The sequence below is a fragment of the Schistocerca gregaria genome, chromosome 4, assembly GCF_023897955.1.
Source record: "Schistocerca gregaria isolate iqSchGreg1 chromosome 4, iqSchGreg1.2, whole genome shotgun sequence".
Taxonomy (NCBI): domain Eukaryota; kingdom Metazoa; phylum Arthropoda; class Insecta; order Orthoptera; family Acrididae; genus Schistocerca; species Schistocerca gregaria.
Window position 1 is genome coordinate 519,480,413 of NC_064923.1, and position 20,383 is coordinate 519,500,795.

The 20,383-nt window shown below is 38.4% G+C and overlaps 1 protein-coding gene across 1 annotated transcript; it reads left to right on the top strand.

The window, feature by feature from the left end:
• Positions 1 to 6,403: 6,403 nt before the first annotated feature.
• On the top strand, positions 6,404 to 19,530 carry LOC126266678 (AP-2 complex subunit sigma). The gene is made up of 4 exons (XM_049971100.1): positions 6,404 to 6,669; positions 18,496 to 18,645; positions 18,900 to 19,073; positions 19,209 to 19,530. The coding sequence occupies exons 1-4, from the start codon at positions 6,667 to 6,669 to the stop codon at positions 19,308 to 19,310; spliced, it is 429 nt and encodes a 142-aa protein (XP_049827057.1). The 5' UTR covers positions 6,404 to 6,666; the 3' UTR covers positions 19,311 to 19,530.
• The last annotated feature ends 853 nt before the right edge of the window (positions 19,531 to 20,383 follow it).

Below are 20,383 nucleotides of genomic sequence, written 5' to 3' on the forward strand. Positions count from 1 at the left end.
TAGGCATTAAATTTTTGTGTAGTTGTATTTTTATTCTCCAGCTAAAATGCATGCTTCAGGACATTCTGTTCCATTTGTGCACCTCTAGACAAGTTAACTGTTGCCTAATAGGATTTTCCACTGACCTCTACTATTTCAATATATTTGTTTTTCTGTGGACATTTTTGCCACAGAACAATGTTTTTTGTTATGTTTAAAGTCAACGAAGTTCATTTTATTCTGTCTTACGGAGAAATGCAATGTTTTCGGTGTGTTTATTAAATTCCATAGTGACATATTTCAACTTTAACTTTCAAGTTATACTCAGCCTTATCACTCCACACTGCTGCTGCAAACTAACCAGTGGTAGTAGTGTGTAGTTTCTCTGATTCTGCTCCTGTACTGTTGTAAATATGACTTTAGAGATGTTGCCAGAATTACGTTGTTTCAGAAGAATGAATTGGAATATATCGTCTCTATTCGTGACCAGACCCCCGGAACTACTGTGCCTGAGCTAACATAACCATCTTGCCAGGTACTGGAAAAACCAAGTAATTAACTTCTCAGGGGCAACATGATATAGCTACGGTCAGCCCAATAGTTAAATTTTCTTTTACCGAAATTGGTTCGTTGATCAAAGCTTCTGGAAGGAGAGATGTCTTCACAGTTCCAAATGAGGAGTCTGCATGCCATGATAGTGCGCTGAAGTTTTTGAGCAACAGGGAGCACTGTGATGTAGTGGAGGGTCTTCATGGAAGGCTTGTACAGGTAGTTAACATTAAATGACATGTCATAGTTAACTTAAGTAAGGAGAATATGACTACAATAAATACATAATAGGATACTGAATACTGTCTGGGTGGGGAAATAGCAAAAGTCCATCTAATTCCTCTCCAGTATGGCAAACAGTTCAAATGTTCAAAATGTGTGTGAATTCTTAAGGGAGCAAACTGCTGAGGTCACCGGTCCCTAGGCTTACACACTACTTAACCGAACTTAAACTAACTTATTTTAAGAACAACACACACACCCATGACTGAGGTAAGACTCAAACCGCCGATGGGAGTGGCCGTACAGTCAGTGACATGGCACCTCGAACTACGCGGCCACTCCGCGCGGCTGGCGATCAGTTTCCAAGGTTACTTCATCCTCTTTTAGGAAGGATGACGGAGGGAAATTATTGCCCCTCAAAGAGCAGAAAGACAGTTTTGTGCTCCAATATACTGAAATCCGGCAAATTATCTACCTGCACATAAAAGGCAGTTGAGTTGCAAGTGAACAGGGCATAAGACCACAGAAAACTGTTGAAGGTTTTCTTGTGAGATTTGCTAACAGGTAATTCTCTTCAAGGCAACTGTCATTCCACTGAAATAAATTATAGATGCAAATGAAGTGATGGGGAACCCTCTGGAGGATACATAAATATAGAGAAACATGCAGAAATATTGTTTTTCATATAGGGAACTGACGGTAGTGTGAAACATTGTAGAAGGCAATAATTCACATGAGAGATAACGAACGACGTTTGCCCAGAACTTTGCTCAAGAACTTTATGAAACAGGGAGCCTTAGCGCACAACAACGAAGGTGTTAGATATGTCGTTCATTGTTGGCGGGGCAGGAGAGAAGCAGTTAGTGTCGGTAGGGCCCCTGAAATCAGGATGATGCAAGCAACAAATTAGTTGCTTTACATGTGAAGGCCAGAAATTTTAAACGAGTTTGTATGTAAGAGAGAGAATATGAGAACCAGGATGACAGTACTGCAAGGATACAACTTCGATTAACGAATTGGTCACAGCCGTGACCCGTGAGATGCAGACTCAAGGATGAAATCAGACCTCATTCATAAGCTGCAAAATTAATAACGACCCTCTTTGCAATCTTCTTAGACACTGGTAGTGCTGTTACTGTTCTAAGAAAGGCTAGTTTCAATCCCATCAACCTGTCTGTGGGTCAACAGAGTTGAATACTGATCCTGTTACATATCTCAGTTAGCTTCACTTTGTAGTTACTTGATAGTGCAGAGAAAGGGTCCTGTTATTTCAATGAATGTTGATTTTTGAAAACTATTTATTAGCCAAGTTCACCTATACCTAAAAGGTTCATGGTGGAGATTAAGACAGATGGTGCCTTGCTGTCCCTTGATGTCCTCATCCACCGCAAAGCAAATGAGTACCTCATCCACAGGGTTTACTGGAAGCCCACCCACACATACCAATATCTGCACTCTAATAACTATCAGCATCTGACGCAGAAAAGTTCTCTTCTGAGGACCTCAGTGCATCGAACTGTAACCGTATCAGATACTGAAAACTTGCCAAAGGAACTGAGCCACTTACAGAAAGTATTCAAGGAAAATGGCTACAACAACCATCAGCTTTTGCAAGCTATGTTTCCGAAAATACATAAGCAGAAAGACTCCAAGGAGGACTCTAAGAAGTTTGTGTTCTTGCCGTTGTGTGGCTCACCAACAGAAAAATAACCTGGCTCCTAAAGAGGCATTTGGTCTTTAGGGCTCCAGCAAAAATTCGACAGCTCTTGAGGCCCTTGAAAGACGACGTAGGCCTCAGAACGCCAGGAGTGTACAAAATACCATGTGGCTGTGGTCAGTTGGTTCTATATCGGACAGACTGCGCGTACCATTGAACAGCGCTGTGTAGAAAATAAGAGATCTTTTCGTCTATGGTATCCAGAGAAATCAGCGGTAGCAGAGTATGCATTAGAAATCTGTCGTTGTATTGCATTCGGCAAGACAACTGTTATCACATGAACTAACAGATTTTGGAATAGCATAATAAAAGAAGCGATCGAAAGAAAAATTTGTGACAACACTCTCAATAAAAACGATGGCCTGCAGCTAATCACAATGTGGTACCCGGCCATCCAAAGACTGAAGCGGGCACGGCGGCCGCTCAATGCAAACATTAACATATATGATGCTGGAGTGGGTACCAGTGACATCATGGAAGGCAGAGCGGCTATACGAGGACAGCAGCAGCAACCATAAGACAGTCACCACTTGACAATGGCTGAGAAGAACTCAGCCAAAAGCTCGTCGATTTTAAACAACTTGGCACAGCTGGAAGCCCAAGAAATCTTTATTATCACACACAAATTATTATGCCATTAGTGATTCTGTTTCAATAAGAAGTTTTATAACATTGTGTCATCTGCAAGAACTTTTATCTGTGTAGCTTCTTATTTATATTTGTGCAACTTGTCTGTTTTACTCTAATAATTTTACGGCGACCATTTTAATTTTAACTGTTTTTTTTGTTTCGTTTTACATTGAAGAGCCATAGAAACAGTTACACCTGCGTAATATCATGTAGGGCACTCGCGAGCATGCAGATGTGTTGCAACAAGACGTGGTATGGACTTTACTAATGTCTGAAGTAGTGTTGGAGGGAATTGATGCCATGAATCCAACTGGGCCGTCCATAAATCCCTGAAAATACGACGTGATGGAGATCTCTTCTGAACAGCACGTTGCAAGGCATCCCAGATAATCCCAATAATTTTCAAGTCTGCAAAGAGTGTTCCTGGAGCATTGCCCAGCTGAAGTTGCTCAAGTCCATCGGAATGCATAATGGACATGGATAGATGGAGGTGAAAAGACAGAATGCTTACATATGTGTCACTTGTCAGAGTCGTATCTAGGTGTATCAAGGACCCAATATCACTCCAACTGCACAAGCCCAACACCATTATAGAGCCTCCATCAGCTTGAACAGTCCCCTGCTGAAATGCAGTGTTCATGGATTCATGAGGTTGTTCTATATCTTAACAGTCAGACCAGACAACACGTTTCCAATCAGTAACAGTCCAATGTCAGTGTTCATGGGTCCAGGCGAGGCGTATAGCTTTGTGTCGTGCAGTCATCAAGGTACATGAGTGAGCCTTTGTCTCTGAAAGGCCATATTCATTATGTTTTGTTGAATGGTTCGCACACTGACACTTGTTGATGATCCAGAATTGAAATCTGCAGCAATTTGTGGAAGGGTTGCACTTCTGTCATTGTGAACGATTCTCTTCGGTCATTGTTGGTCCTGTTCTTGCAGGATCTTTTTCTAGCCTCAGCAATGTTGGAGATTTGATGTTTTGCCGGATTCCTGATATGGTACACTTGTGAAACGTTTGTACAGGAAATTCCCCACTTCGTCGCTACCTCGGAGATGATGTATCCCATCGCTCGTGCACCTACTATAACACCACGTTCAAACTCACTTAAATCTTGATAACATTGCAGAGGAGTAGCTAGTCTAAAAACTACACCACACACCTGTTTTCTACGACTACTTTTGAAATGAAAGGTATTTTGAAGTAAAATCAGGTAATTGACGACCTTGGGTGGGTAATTTAATTGACAAGCATTGGTAACGCTGCTCGCGACACTGATGCCAACTTTCACAGAGTAGCACTGTAGCATAGGTGTTCAAGTGCTCTTGTTCTCTTACACAACAGCCGCCAAAGGCAGTAGATTCATTGTGCATGGTAAACAACACTGCTGATAGAAAAAAATTCACGGAGACGAAATGAACGACGAACGCAGTCTGGGGTTACCAATGTGGATATTAAGCCTAGTTTACACGACAACACTAGGTTGCAGGCAACTGCGCTACCGGCCACTGCGCATGCGCGCCGCGCGTTTGCGTGACTCGTTGGTGAAACAACACTTTCGGCGTGTTCCAACTTCGGCGACACTAGTTGCATGAGTTTTGAGGTTATGTATGTTCATAGAGTGCAACCAAACTGAAATATGAAGTGGGGAACAGAGAATAATGTTCGTTTTTTGGATATCTATGCTTTGCATAGGTGTTCGTGGGATTTCAGTAATTCCAATTATAAAAATAAGCAACATTTTGCTGTCGATGAGACCGTCATGTGCGACTATAACATACGTGGTTTGACAATATCTGAGCTGCAGGGCAAAATTTATTGTGTTAGGAGCACATATACAACTGAATTACGAAAATTACAAACAGGTATAATTCTAGCTGTGGCAATGCTCTCGTCTACAAGACTAAAATCACAGTCTAGCATAACAGTCGCGAGACTCACTGCTGTAAAAGTTGTTACCGTTTGACAGATGGAGCGACACTAGCACTTAAAGCGGCGAGTAAGGTGAACATCAGACGCGTCGTAAGCATAATGTTTGTTTTCCAACCATTTCCTATGTAATTTACGAAATATTTGAGTTATTTTCTTGCCTCCAATGGTTTGTGTAGTATCAGAAGGCATATATGTTCTAAAAATGATTCCAAAATAAGCGCAAGTATGGACAAAAACCATGAATCGAGTGGCAAGCTTACAACACATTCGTCAAGAAACACTTGTGACGTTTGATAGAATTGCAGTTTACCACATTGATATCAAAAGAATATATACACACCGATTTGCACGTAAGAAGCACAGACATGTTCCTCTACATGCGAAAGCGATCGACAGCTCATTTACCGTTCTGTAGGCCTACTGTGTCTGTCACTGTCGCCTGTTGCCACAAGTACGACCTTCATCTTTATATTCTAATAAGTGGGACAAGCAACTGCCAAACAGTGGGGAAAATATGTAGAAAACATTATAATGAGCTGATTACATTACGTTTCACGCAAAACAAAATATTTGAAAATTTTTCAGACAATCTGTCAGTGAACAAGGTGTGAACAAAATAATGTCATCACCAAGGAAAATTAAGTGACTATAACAGAAGTGAACGAAGTACGTATTAAACATTACGCTTTTGTAAGACACGAGTGACATCACTTAATCTGGTCACTCTATCGTCAAAGCAGGTCTGTGTTGACGATTTACACGAATCTGGCACTGATACATGGAGAGTTGAACTGACTGCTTCTGTGTCGTAGGACTGTTTTATAGCTTTAGATAGATTGTCGAGTCTTTGTGGTAGTTTCCCCTTCATCGTCAGTTGAGGTGGCTTATTTGGAATGTCAAACAGCGTGAGTATTGCATTCCACGCGAGTTTATTATTGTCTGCGTTCATGAACTGGTTTTGTTCGAAATGTAGCGAACAAATCCTAATATTATTATACAGGTAAACTGGGTCTTTTTTTCAAAAGGTATTCTCGTCTGCTATTAACTAGCCATTTTCTGCTCGTAAAACGAAACATTAATCATTACACACATGTATTTTGCAAGTGAATCCTGACGATACAGTTTAGTAACATAATAGTATATATCTGTCAGGATCCTTAGGAAACCTAAAAAAAGACGGCTGTGGTGTCTTCTACCTATTGTTGCTGCAATTGATTGCGCTACAAACGCTCCCGCTTGTAGAAACCATTGCAGAAATCAAAATAAACAACCACTATTCGCTTTCACGATCGCGCCGAACTCACAGTTTAAGTTACTGACCGCTTGGGGCACTGCTGGCGCGGTAGGCAACAAAACCGAGGCGAAATGTCGCGACTGTTACGTTAGACTCAGGACTGTGACTATACCTAGAGACTTAGAGAGCCCATGCATACAGAGACTATAGGCTCTCTAACGATGTTCTGACCGCAGAGACATCTATCAGTGCTTGCGGTGGTCCATGTTCTACAGCCTGTCTCTGGCGAAGTGCACTTATATACATTTCGGTGCCGCCTCGGAATCCAAATCATCTTTGGAGTTGGACGGATATTCGAAAGGACTAAAGGAGGCGTTGTTACTGTAGAAAGGTGGAAGAAAAATGGTACGTCCGTTTAAAGTTATATATATGTTTTGCATGAGATTTGATTCAATTCAGTTATCGTTCAGTAGATCCCAAAATGATATGATAGTAGTGGCTGTGGAACACGTTAGGAAGTATAATATAAAACATAGAACATTTGAATAAAATACTCGTTTCCCAAATCACTTTTCACTAGACTGTCAAACTTCGTGAACACTCTACAGTAAACCGAAACCGCTGATATTTGCAGAAGTGATAGACTGTCAGAATGAAACATTGTTATCCACTTTTAATAAAGTTAAACACAAAATATCTAACGTATTTTGTTGTGAGCAAGTACTGTCATAAATGAAACCTAACAAACATTTTATTTAAGCTGGTCTAACAGTACCTGCTAAGGTATTCATCTATGGAGCAGTAGGATTTGCCTACCGAAAAGTCTTTCAAACTCCGTCCAAACTGTGCTTGATGTAAAACCAAATTTTTAATGGTTGCTGGCAATTTATTGAAAATGTATGTTCATGAGTATTGGACATCCTTTTGGACCAAGGTAAAGACATAGTCGTTATGAACATTGTTCTCATTCCTAGTAGTGATACTATGTATAGAGCTGTTGGTTGGAAACGAACACAATATTTATAACAACTTTCATTAATTTATAAGTATACTGAGAAGCAGTGGTTAGAATACGCAGTTCCTTGAACCAATTGCTATGTGATATTGAATTTAAACTCTAAATGAGTCTTATTAAATGCTGTTACACTCTTCAAACTTGCTCGGTTTGAAGAGTCACCCATAATATGATCCTGTGATTTAATAGAATAAAAGCAAGCAAAGTATGCAAGGTTTTTTTCCCCCACATCTGACATCATTCACATTTCAAATACAGATTTGTTTGGGATCTTCAGCAATTTGGTGGTATGCCATTCCCAGGTGCTTTTATTATAGTTGTAATCCAAGAAATTTAAAACTGTCGACCTCTTCTATATGCATGTCTTCATATGTTATACATTTGCTGGGAGGAAATTTGTATGTATTCTGAACAGCATATAGTTGGTCTTGTCAAAGCTTAATGCCAGGTGAGTTAGCTTTAAACCATTTATTAAAATCGTTTAAAATTTGATTAATAGCCATTACTAAATCTGTACTTGACGTGCTGTTTATCGCAATGTTTGTATCGTATGCAAACAAAACAGACTTAGCATCTGGCAATGTAACAGATAGGTCATTGACTCTGTTTCCTATTAGTTAAGTAAGACTCGAATCATTTTGCAGCAATGCCAAATAAAATTCTAATTTGATAGTGTGTGATGATACGTTTTTGTTTCATTTGCTATATATGTTGTCGTTCGAAGACTTTGAGTTCAGAGATTGCGAATTGATATGAATTAATACACATTGATAGCCCATGTCATACATTAAGTGCATCTGTATTGCAAATTGAGTGCTGCACACTTGTCATTACAACAGTTGTTACTGCTTATGTAGTGTCTGTTAACATGTAAAGATTCAAGTAATTAAGCTGAATAATATGTTAGAGGGGATCACAATATAAATTATGTTTATATGCAAGAAATTAATCCATTGCTTGTGTTTAAAAACGGATGTGGTTGTTCTGCTGTCATTCATGTTGACCCTGTCACACTCGTAATTGGCTCGCAGAGTAAGTCAAATTGGGATGGGGAGGCAGATTGTGAAATCATTCATTTATAATAACAAATTATGTTCCTTTTTCAAGTGAAAATATTGTAGCAATATTTCTAGTCATCTGTGTGTTAAATATCTCCACTGAGTATTATGTGAACGCATTAGCTTTCTCAATTAAGGTTTTTGTTGTATGTAAAAAGCTTCAGAAACATTCTGTGAAAATGTAGAAGTGCAATACGCATAGACCTACTTATTGTTTTATATATTGTGTTAATAAATGTGTGTGTTACTGTATCTGTTGTCAAGAATTTCAACTAGGCCAGATGTGACCTATACTCTATAAACGTTCATTTGCAGCATGAATATAGATTTTAAATTACTGCGTTTATTGGTAATATTAGCCCTACATGACATTGTCTTCCTTCCAGCGATTGCCATTTGAGTTCATAGAGTATCTCCATTACTCTTGCTTGTTGATCAGTGCGACTGGTGCCATACACAATGGCCCACCTCTGAATTGCTTCAATGTTTTCCATCACTCTGACCTTTTGGGATCTCAGGCACTCAAGAATGGGTCACAGTAGTATTCTGTATGCTGTCTTCTGTTCAGGTTAACAGACATTCCTAAAATTCTCCCAGTAAACCCAGGCAATGAGTATGCAGTCTCCTTTGTGGAGTTATTGCGACTCCTTAATATTCCTGCCTATAAGCTTGAGTCTTTCACCTTCTTTACCTATGACTGAGCCTATGTAATTGTTCCATTTACTATCTTTACAAATTGTTAAACCCAGGTATTTGTATTAGTTGACCAATTCCAGCTGTTAATCATTGGTACTGTAGCCATAGGATACGAACTTTTTCATTTTGTGAAGTGCACGATTTTACATTTCTGAACATTTGAAGTGATTTGCCTCTCTTTGCACCACTTCAAAATCTTGTGTTCTGACTGAATATTTTTTTTCCCCTCCAGAGAGTACTTCATTATAGATAACTGCATCATCTCCAAAAAGTGTGAGAAGTATTAACATTGTCTGCATGGTCACCAATATACAACGTGAACAGTAAGGGTATCAACATCTCTGGAGCACTGCTGAAATTACTTCTAACATCTTTTGATTACTCTCCACCCAGGGTAATATGTTGTCCTCCATGCCAAGAAATCCATAGTTCAGACACAAACCTGATTCCCATATGATTGTACTTTAGATGATAAGCGTGTGTTTGGTAATGAGTCAACTGCATTTCAGAAGTCAAGGAACACTATACTATCTATCTGACTGCTTTGATCAATGGCTTTCAGGGTGTCATGTGAGAAAAGAAGGAGTTTGGAGTTCATGTGATCAATATTTTCAGAATATTTGCTGATAGGCACGAGAAGGTAATTCTGTTAAATATCTCAGTACATTTGAGCGTCAAAATATGTTCAAAAATTCAACAAGAAGTGGTTGTCAAGGATATTGAACAGCAGTTTTCTGGATCACTTTGGCTGCCCTTCTTGTTGACTAATGACTTTTACTTTCTTCTACCCATTGGTTGAAAAATATTTAATTTTTATTTTTTAGGGATTTTCAATATCTTATAATTATGAGGGTCTAACTAAGCTGCAAATGTGGTATAGAATCTGATAGGTATTCCATCAGGCTGTAGAGCTTTCAGCTGTTTCTCAACATCAATAGAAGTAATACCTATTTCGCTCATCTTACCATTGGCATGAGAATCTAACCGATTCTGGGTTTTGAAAGGAACACTTGAAAACAGTTAAGTAGTTCTACTTTTGCTTTGCTACCCACCATTTAAATTCATGTCACATCCATGAGTGTCTGGGTAGTAATTTTGGTGCCACTGAAAGCCTTTACATATGACTAGAATTTCCTTGGTTTCTGTAAAAGATCTTCAATAATAATGTTACAGTAGTCATTGAACATTTCACACAATGCCCTCTTGACAGCTGAATGTGTCTCATTTACCATCTGGGTATCAATAGCATGATGCTTTGTTTTGCATCTATTTCTTTAGTGATTTTTGCAACATTACTACGTACTATAGGTTGTCCCTCCCATCACGAATTGTTCTTCTGGGTACATATCTTTCCAATGCATGGTCATATATTCTTTTAAACTTGAGCCATAGTTCACTAAAATGCTTCTATCATGAACTAAAATTTTCATGTTCCTCAGTAGATGTGAGATGTGACAGTGCCGCTTGTTTATCTGGTTTAAATGCTAATTTGGTAATTATAACTGTTACAACTGCTTTGTGGTCATTGATACTGGCCTTATTGTGAACATCCTTGAAGAGGTAAAGTCTGTCTGTCACCATTAGATGCAAAATATTTTCATCTTCAGTGGGATTTCAAACTGTATATTGTAGATAGTTTTCAGAGGAGGTATTTACTAATGTTTTGCAGGATGTTTCTTCACACCCTTTATTGACAAAACTGCAGTTATTCCAGTTCATTGTTTGGCAGTTAAAATGTCCTCTAACGATTAGTTGTAGTGAGGAACTTGCATCCTAGCGGTCTGAGGTTCTCTCTTAAATATTTTTTGTTGCAGCTGGAGGTTGATAGAAGATTCCAGCTACAAATTTATGTTGACTTGTGATAGTCTTGCCAAAACAGTCTTGCAGGCAGCTTCAGTTTCTGTATTGCTGGATTTGAATTGGTCTGCTGTGACCGATACACCACCTCAATTTCTCATTAGCCTGTCCTTTCAATATATGCTTAAATTTTCCCCAAAATTATCATTGCTGTCAAGTTTGGGTTTTACCCAACTTTCTGTACCCTGTTGTGTGAGCTTCACTGCTTTTTAGGATCACTTAAAACTCTGGCACTTTGTTGTGAATGTTCCAGCAACTGATCACTAGGATTTTAATACTCTTGCCTGTATGGGGCATTTCATTTGAGTTGATTAGTACTTTGTTTCCTCAGACATAAGCCTGTATCCTCCTAAACCTGAGGTCAGATTCTTAATGATGACACTGTTTCCATGGGTTTAGATAACATACAGTTCTCTTATGTTTTTACATATCGGGAACAAGTTAACTTAATAACATGAAAAATAATTATCCACAGTGTGCTCACCACACACATTTGCAGATGGTTAAAACTGTGGCACTGCTGCTATAGGCCTCTGTTACAGTTTCATGTTTTCCTCTCTGCCAGACTGAAAAGTAGCCTTAGAGCCCCCTCATGATAAATTCAGAAAAAAAAAGCTGAGACATTAGTATTATGTGCTATCAAACTTCACTGTAAGCTTTTCCTACAAATACTGTAGACTACTATGCAACAGAAGGGTTCATGAATTAGATTAGATTACTACTTGTTCCGTAGATCATGAATACGACACTACGTAATGATGTAGAACGTGTCAGGTTAATAAAAGGTGTCTGTACAAGATATTAGATTACACACAATATTACATGACACTTAATTATTTTGTGGGGGTGGGGAAATTATCCAAAAATTCATTTAATGAGTAGGAGTTGCCATTCAGAAATTCTTTTAAATACTATATGGCTATCTGTTAGACCATAGATGCTATTAGATAAGTGACCAAAGACTTTTATGGCAGCATAATTTACCCCTTTCTGAGCCAAAGTTAGATTTAACTTTGAGTAGTGAAGATCATCCTTTCTCCTAGTGTTGTGACCATGTTCACTGCTATTACTTTTGAATTCATTCTGGTTGTTAATAACAAATTTCATATGTGAATATGTATATTGTGAGGCTACAGTGAAGATCCCTAGCTCTTTAAATAAGTGTCTGCAGGATGATATTGGATGAGCTTCAGCAATTATTCTGATTACACGCTTTTGTGCAATGAACACACTTTTACTCAATGATGAGTCACCCCAGAATATGATGCCATACGAAAGCAGAGAATGAAAATAGGTGTGGTAAAATAATTTACTGAGATGTATATCGCCAAAATTTTCAATGACCCTAATAGCATAAGTAGCTGAACTCAAACGTTTCAGCAGATCTTCAGTTTGTTTTTCCAGTTCAACCCCTCATCAATGCATGCACCTAGAAATTTTGAGTATTCTACCTTAGCTACCGATTTCTGATCAAAGTCTATATTTATTAATGGTGTCATTCCATTTATTGTGTGGAACTGTATATACTGTGTTTTGTCAAAGTTTAATGAGAGCCCATTTGCAGAGAACCACTTAATGATTTTCTGAAAAATATCGTTTACAATTTCATCAGTTAATTCTTGTCTGTTGGGTGTGATAGCTATACTTGTATCATTGGCAAAAAGTATCAGCTTTGCATCTTCGTGAATATAGAATGGCAAGTCATTAATGTATATTAAGAACAGCAGAGGACCCAAGACTGAACCTTGTGGCACCCCATTCTTGATTGGCCCCTAGTTTGAGATATCAGCGGTTTTTTCATTTTATGTGAACTGCTCATTTCAACTTTCTGCACTGTTCCAGTTAGGTATGATTTAAACCATTTGAGTGCTATCCCTTTCATACCACAATATTTGAGCTTATCTAGAAGTATTTCATGATTTACACAATCAAAAGCCTTTGAGAGATCACAGAAAATCCCAACAGGTGCCTTCCAGTTACTCAGAGCATTTAATATTTCATTAGTGAAAGTATATATAGCATTTTCCGTTGAAAACCTTTCTGGAAACTAAAATGACGATTTGTTAAAACTTTATTTTTACATAGATGTGAAACTACTGTACAATACATTATATTTACAAGAATTTTGGATAAGGCAGTCAGAAGGGAGATTGAAGTGTAGTTATCAGACATATCCCCTTATTTATGTACTGGTTTAACAATGGCATACTTCAGTCTATCTAGGAAAATAACCTGCTTCAGAGAGCTATTACATATGTGGCTAAGAGTCCCACTTATCTCTTGGGAACTAGCTTTTATTATCCTGCTAGAAATGCCATCAATTCCATGTGAGCTTTTATTCTTGAGAGAGTTTATTATCTTCCTAATTTCAGGAGGAGAGGTGGGTGGAGTGTGGGTAAGGCTTCTTCCATTAACTGCCTTGCTTCTTATAATGAACGTTTAGATTCTATTTTCTCTACAACATTTATAAAATGAGTATTCAAAAAAGTTTTCGACTTCCGGCTTGTTGTTTGTCAAGTTTCCTTTCGCTTTGATGATAGTGCCGTCGTCCTGTACTCTTGGTTGCCCTGTCTCCCTTGTAATAATATTCCAAAGTATTTTGATTTTGTTATCAGAAGTATTAATCTCGTACATAATGCACATGCTTCTGGACATTTTAATAACCTTTCTTAATGTAGCACAGTATTTTTTATAATAGAGAGTGCGTTCCACAAGTAATGCGACCAATTTTTTTCTGATGCAATGGCACACCACTGCGTGTTGTAACTGGCTGGGCTAAGTGGAAGGGGGGTGTGTGTGTTAGCTTCAAAACGCTCTTTGTCTCATTCAGCTGCGAGCTGCCGGAGAGTCAGGACATGCGTTTCCATCAACCCCGTTTTGAGTTTATGTAACACAGCACAATGGATCATTTTGTAGAGCAATGGTACGGTATCAAATTTTGCGTTAAACTTAGGAAGTCCGCCACCAAAACGTTTCCCTTACTTCAGTATGGCTTTGGGACTGAGTGTTTGCCCAAATCACAAGTTTTCTGATGGCACAAGTTGTTTATGGAGGGCCAAGAGAAGATCACCGACGAACCTCGCAGTGGACGGCCATCAACCACACGAGTCGACGAAAATGTGATGTGTGCGTGTGATTGTTTGAACTCTGACAGACGGCTAAGCGTTGAATTGATAGCATAAACTCTAAACATGTCAAAAACAACAGTTTTCCGCATTGTGACCAAAGATTTGAACGTGAGAAAGGTGTGTGCCAAACTTGTCCCAAAAGTGTTGACCAACGAACACAAGCACATGTGAGTGCTTCGATGCCGAGAAATGTTGGAAATGTGTGAATATGATCCTCATTTAGAAAACTTAGGTATCACTGGTGATGAGCTGTGAATTTTTGAGTACAGCCCTGAGACAAAAGGCAGATTTCAGAGTGGCGCACCCCATCGTCGCCCCATCCCAAGAAGGCACACATGAGCACGTCCAGGATCAAAACCATGCTCATTGTCTTCTTTGACGTCAGAGGCATTGTCCACCACGAATTCATACCAACCGGAACTACAGTGAACTCAACTTTCTACTTGGAAGTGCTCAAAAGATTGAAAAGAAGGGTCTCACACTGCTGAAGTGACATCAAGGACACATGGAAAGTTCACCACGACAATGTGCTGAGTCGCAGTGCCTTCATTGTCAACGACTTCGTGGCCAGGACCAAGACCCGTTGATTCCCCAAGGACATTCCGGAAAAGGCATTCCAGGATGCCTTCCAGGCATGGAAACACCACCTCCAGAAGTGTATCGACGCAAGAGGGCGCTATTTAGAAAATTTTTGATTATTTGTATGAATATCTTCAATAAATGATTTTTTTATGAATTATGGAATGCACCTTGTGTTTGGCTGTTTCTGGGTCGTTAATCTTTCTTGTTGTTAGATACAGTTCTCTTTTGTGGTTGCAAGGTATTTTTATTCCTTTGGTAAGCAAAGGTTTTTTGTATGGTTTCTTATAATTAGCATTACTACTTCCTTGAGGAAACAGTTTTCAAATTCTCTTAAAAGTGTATCATGAAATAAGTTATATTTTAAATTAGCATCGGGATCCTTGGAAACCTTGTCCCAGTCTTAACTGCTGAAGATTTTCCCTGAAATTTCTAATTGTTGAGTCATTAATTGAATGTGCAACTTTGGAGTGTAGTTTTGAATTACTGAATGGAGCTATGGCATGTACTGCAACTAGCTGAGCACCACATCAGAAAGGCCATTCAAGAATTTAAGTTTTCAAACTTATCTTGGTCTATAAAAGTGTTATCTATCAATGTGCTGCTGTCGTTTACTATCCGAGTAGGAAAATCAATGACAGATGTCAAATTCAAAGAAACGAGCAAGACTTCCAGGTCATTCTCCTCTTGGAGCTCTTGAGGTAATTATGTAGTCTGAGTTGTTAAAGCATTAGGGGCATACCCTTTGACAGCTCTTTTGAATAAATGTTTCATTTCTTTAAACTTCTTGGGCAATTTGTTATATGGTTTCAGTCGGATATAAAATGCTTTTTAGAATTTTCATTTATTCCCTGGGTAAATGTTAGTCCAAATTATCTTGTTCCATGATGACATGTGGAACTATTTGGACACAGTTGTTTTTTTCCTGCTGTATACAACAGACTGGTAGATAAACTCATTTGGTACAGTAAGGATACTAAGTTTTTGAAATATTTCTTTACTATTTTGTGTTATTCCTATTACCCTTTTCTGCAATTTGAAAATTGTATCCCTGTTTTGTATATTTGATCCTCTGAAAATAATTCCCAACTCCCTGGGAGTGTAACATGCTCTGGCGGTTTCCGGTTATTAAGAGTGTTACTGGTGGGCAAGACTCGCACTCCCCCCTTGGCTATTGAACTTACTTGGAGTTGCTTCGCCGATCTTTTCCATATAGCTGGCTGCGATGTCCTGCACAACTTCTTCTCTGAAGTTAAGAATCTACTTTGGAGGAATTTTTTGTACTTTTAAAATAACTCTGTACACTCGAGAATATTTTGAACTCAGTCTCACATTGAAACTAGAGTGGAGCATGCATTTGACTTACATATTACGAGGCATTACCAAATGCTTAAGTCTTGACTTGATACAACAACAAATCCATCAAGGTGGTTATATAACTGGGATCCTAGTGCCATTAAAACAAGTAAGACTGCGTATAACAACAAGATAACTTACTGCTACCTCCACAAAAGCAGTATGACCTTGATTTTTGGTGATTTGCTGCAACTCTTGGTTGTCCGCCATGTCAAGACGAGTATGCTGTAAGTACTAAACTATATGACAGTATAAGAGGATGAGAACAGAATACAGGATAGTATAAGACTTCAAGAGAATTCGGTGTGGGAAAACGAAGATGAAAGTAACACCGAACCCACCTCAGGATCTGACGGTCATCACTCCACCCGTTAACACAGAATGTTAATGTCCCTGGGTATAATGTGACTCCGCCCGGATCCCATGGATCTGCTCTAAACCTCACTTGAGCAAGTGCAGACCTGCACTTCTCATCACATTTTGTGTGGAAGTCTTCCCTCAACAAAACAATTACCACTTTACTAGTAAACACTACTTTCTGTGAGGCTACCCCCTTCTGTATCTTATTCTGCATAAGTTTAAATTCCTTCCACAAATCGTCTATGCGTTTTTTAGTATGATAAAGTTCGGACGCTAAATGTGATGGAACATTGTCTGTTTTCACCCTCTCAGCAATTTTCTGGTCGTTCAATTCCTCTACCTGTTCCTCCAGACTGTTTATATTTATGGTGTCTTAGGTTGCTAGCTTTCCATTAAAAATTCTCTCTACCGGATCTACAAGAGTGTTGACCCCCTGCAATTTACGATTGTAAAATAGGGATCAGTTTGTCTTGTCTTTCAACGATATCTATTAAGGTACGTAATCTGTGTTTCATTGCATCGAATGTAACATTAAAAACACTTTGAAATGACCCTAACCTCTCATTAAGATCAGACACTATATTGGTACACTTGTCCTCAATATCAAATTCTAATCTCCGAGTCAACTTCTGAAATTGATAATCCTGCTTTTGGTTAAAGTCCATAAACATCTGATCCATTTGTACAGTTAAAGAATTACTTAATTCATTCTTCAAATCTACTCACAAATTTTCCACTTTATCATTTAACATCTCAAATTTAAAATTTCAAGCTTCACTCTGTGCTTCCAACTTTTCATTTGCTTCTAGTTTTGCATTTAAAGCAACATTTTGGTCACTCAGTTGAGCTTCAAGTTTCTCACTTAAAGAAAGATTTTGATCACTTATTTCTTGTCTCTGTACATATAACTTGGTATTTACCTGAGTATTCACTGAGTCTAACTTCAGACTTAATCCCTTAATTAAATTTGCTACTTTAGTTCAGTCCGGTGTGACCTCAGTCACTCTCATCGCCATGGCTGGTTCTACAGTTTCTGTAGGTTGTTGTTCCTTCTCCATAGACCTAATTTTCTTCGATCTTGTTATCATTAAATCACCTCTGTAAATAATGACCAACTTAGTCTGTATTCAAATAGTTATCTTGAGCTCACCTGGCATAGGATTGTAGGCTGCGTCGGTGTGGTGTAAAAGCAGCACTGGTGAACTGCACGGGTGTCAGCAGAATGAAATGTTGGTCGTGGTGTCGGCGGGCACGAAGTCAGCAACTCAAACAGCAACCAGCTACGATGGCGGGCTACTGCGACTGCATCGGCATCAGCTGGTTACTGCATGTGTGAGGGTTATTTCATCCCCACCACCAAATCTTCTTAATTGAATTTTTCAGGCCAATTTTTTCATCTCATTATTATATGTTATTTTGGAAACTCGTAACTTTCTCTCATCTCAATCGTCTTCAAAAAATTCCTCTTTTTTGTGTCCTGCTCACATTGGTCGCCATGTTTTGGCGGTTTCCAGTGATGAAGGGTGGCAGCGTGGTACTGGTGTGCAAGTCTCACCCCCCCCCCCCCTCCCCCCCTTGGTTATCGAACTTACTTGGAGTTGCTTCGATGATCTTTTCTGGGTAGCAGGCTGCAATGTCCTGCACAATTTCTTCTCCGAAGATAAGATCCTACTTTGGAGGAATTTTTTATATTTTTAAAATAACTCCAAACACTCGAGAATACTTCGAACTCAGTCTCACCGTATTTTCATCGCACATAGCAGTTTTCATACAACTGAAACATTTTTCATAAGCCTGACACCTTCTGGTCCATCATACATTTTTTCATATATACAGTCTACAAATCTCTCCAAGTTTAACAAGACAACTGTCTGGACCTTACGAAAGTAAGAGAGAATGAATAAGAAATTGTATTTTCTCTTCTTTCAACAACATTCAGATGTTGACACAATAATGTATGCTGTATACTTTGTAGGAGGAAAAGCATTTGAAAAGGAATTATTAGATTAAGAATGCTTAGTGGGACTATGAGTTGTGGATTTGTTAATGGATGAAGTTAATGCTGATATTTCATAGAAGTTGGGAACTGTTTCGTATTTTTGCACTGAATGAGTTATTTTTTATTTTTATGTTGTGGAATTGTGTAGTATTTACACTGCAGGTGAAACAAAAATTGTTGCAGATACGTTTCATACTGATCCAAAATCGAGCTGGCAAGACTAGATTGGCCAAATGGTATATGAATTTTGATGATGATGAAAAGCAAAAATTAATTGAAGAAGTGCATGCTGTGGTCACTGTAAGGGATGCCAAACACACCAACTTTGTTGAGGTTTGTACACTGGCTCTAAACATGCTCTAGAACAGCCCTGTGACAGACTTGGAATGAGTTAATATGCTTAATTGACCTTTAGATTTGTTTACCAATTGTTTACCAATTCTGCTCTGGTAGATATCATAATTTTTACATTTTTAGATTTCATGATGAGTATAAAAGTTATTGGGATTTAAGGACTTTTGTGCTTTTATAACTACATCACAAAGTTGTATATCATTAGTGAGTAATTTATTTGCTCCATTTTTCAGTTTCGAAACTTCAAAATTGTGTACAGGCGATATGCTGGCCTTTATTTCTGCATTTGTGTAGATGTGAATGACAATAATCTCTGCTATCTGGAAGCTATTCATAATTTTGTAGAAGTATTAAATGAGTACTTCCACAATGTCTGCGAGTTGGATCTAGTCTTCAATTTCTATAAGGTATGGATTTTTTTTCTTATCCAATAAATGAACTTAATCTCTTTTTACTGTGCTTGCAGATTGCTTCTGAAATATTGCTTGTATACATTCAGAATAGGAAACTTCCATGTCTTACAAACTTGTTAAACATTACAGGTGTACACAGTTGTGGATGAAATGTTTCTAGCTGGAGAAATAAGAGAAACCAGCCAGACAAAAGTTTTAAAACAGCTCCTGATGCTGAATTCGCTGGAATAAGCAACACTTGTGTGTTTCAAATAATTTGTAAATAATCATGTAAACATTTTTGACATATATTTGTGTGCCAAGATCTGACAGTTGATTGTTGGTCATATATAATTTCATTGTTATACATTCCTTTAAGTTAAGTTTAAGATATTTTTTGAAGTACAGAAAAAGCAATATTATATTCTCTTTATTAATACTGTTTCATTTTATTAAAATGTTTCACAAAATATACTCGTGGAGTACTACTTGTTCCTTTTTTGAAGAGTTATGGTGCATTGTCTCACAGGAGCAGCAATTTAGATAGGTATATGACTTCTGACTGATATTCTTTTTTTTCCCGTGCTCTACGAACCTTAGTGGTCAGTAAAATGTGTGAAGAGTATCTCTGTTGAATATATCACCAAATTTAAACCCTTTCAAATTTAATTCATGTAACATATTTATAACTCCACATCTTAATCAGGTCCAGCCCCACCCGCATCAAATATGTAGACAAATCAAACACATTGCCGTCCACTATGGCTGTGCCGGAAAAGCAGCTCTGACACTGAGGCAGTCACTGTGTTGTAGCCCTTCATAAAGTGAACAAGTAATACCAAAATTCATATGCATAATGGACTACTGTATCTCTGGCTTTATATGTATCTTAATTTGTTAATATATCAACAGTGGTTTATGAAACATGAAATGAAATGATCAAAGTTGCAGTATGAATTATATTGGTCTGTTATATTAAAAACAAAGATTACAAGACTTACCAAGCGGGAAAGCGCCGGCAGACAGGCACATGAACAAAATACACAAACACGCACACACAGAATTACGAGCTTTCGCAACTGGCAGTTGCTTCGTCAGGAAAGAGGGAAGGAGAGGGAAAAATGAAAGGATGTGGGTTTTAAGGGAGAGGGTAAGGAGTCATTCCAATCCCGGGAGCGGAAAGACTTCCCTTAGGGGGAAAAAAAGGACAGGTGTACACTCGCGCGCACACACACACACACACACACACACACACACACACACACACACACACACACACACACACACACACACACACACATCCATCCGCACATACACAGACACAA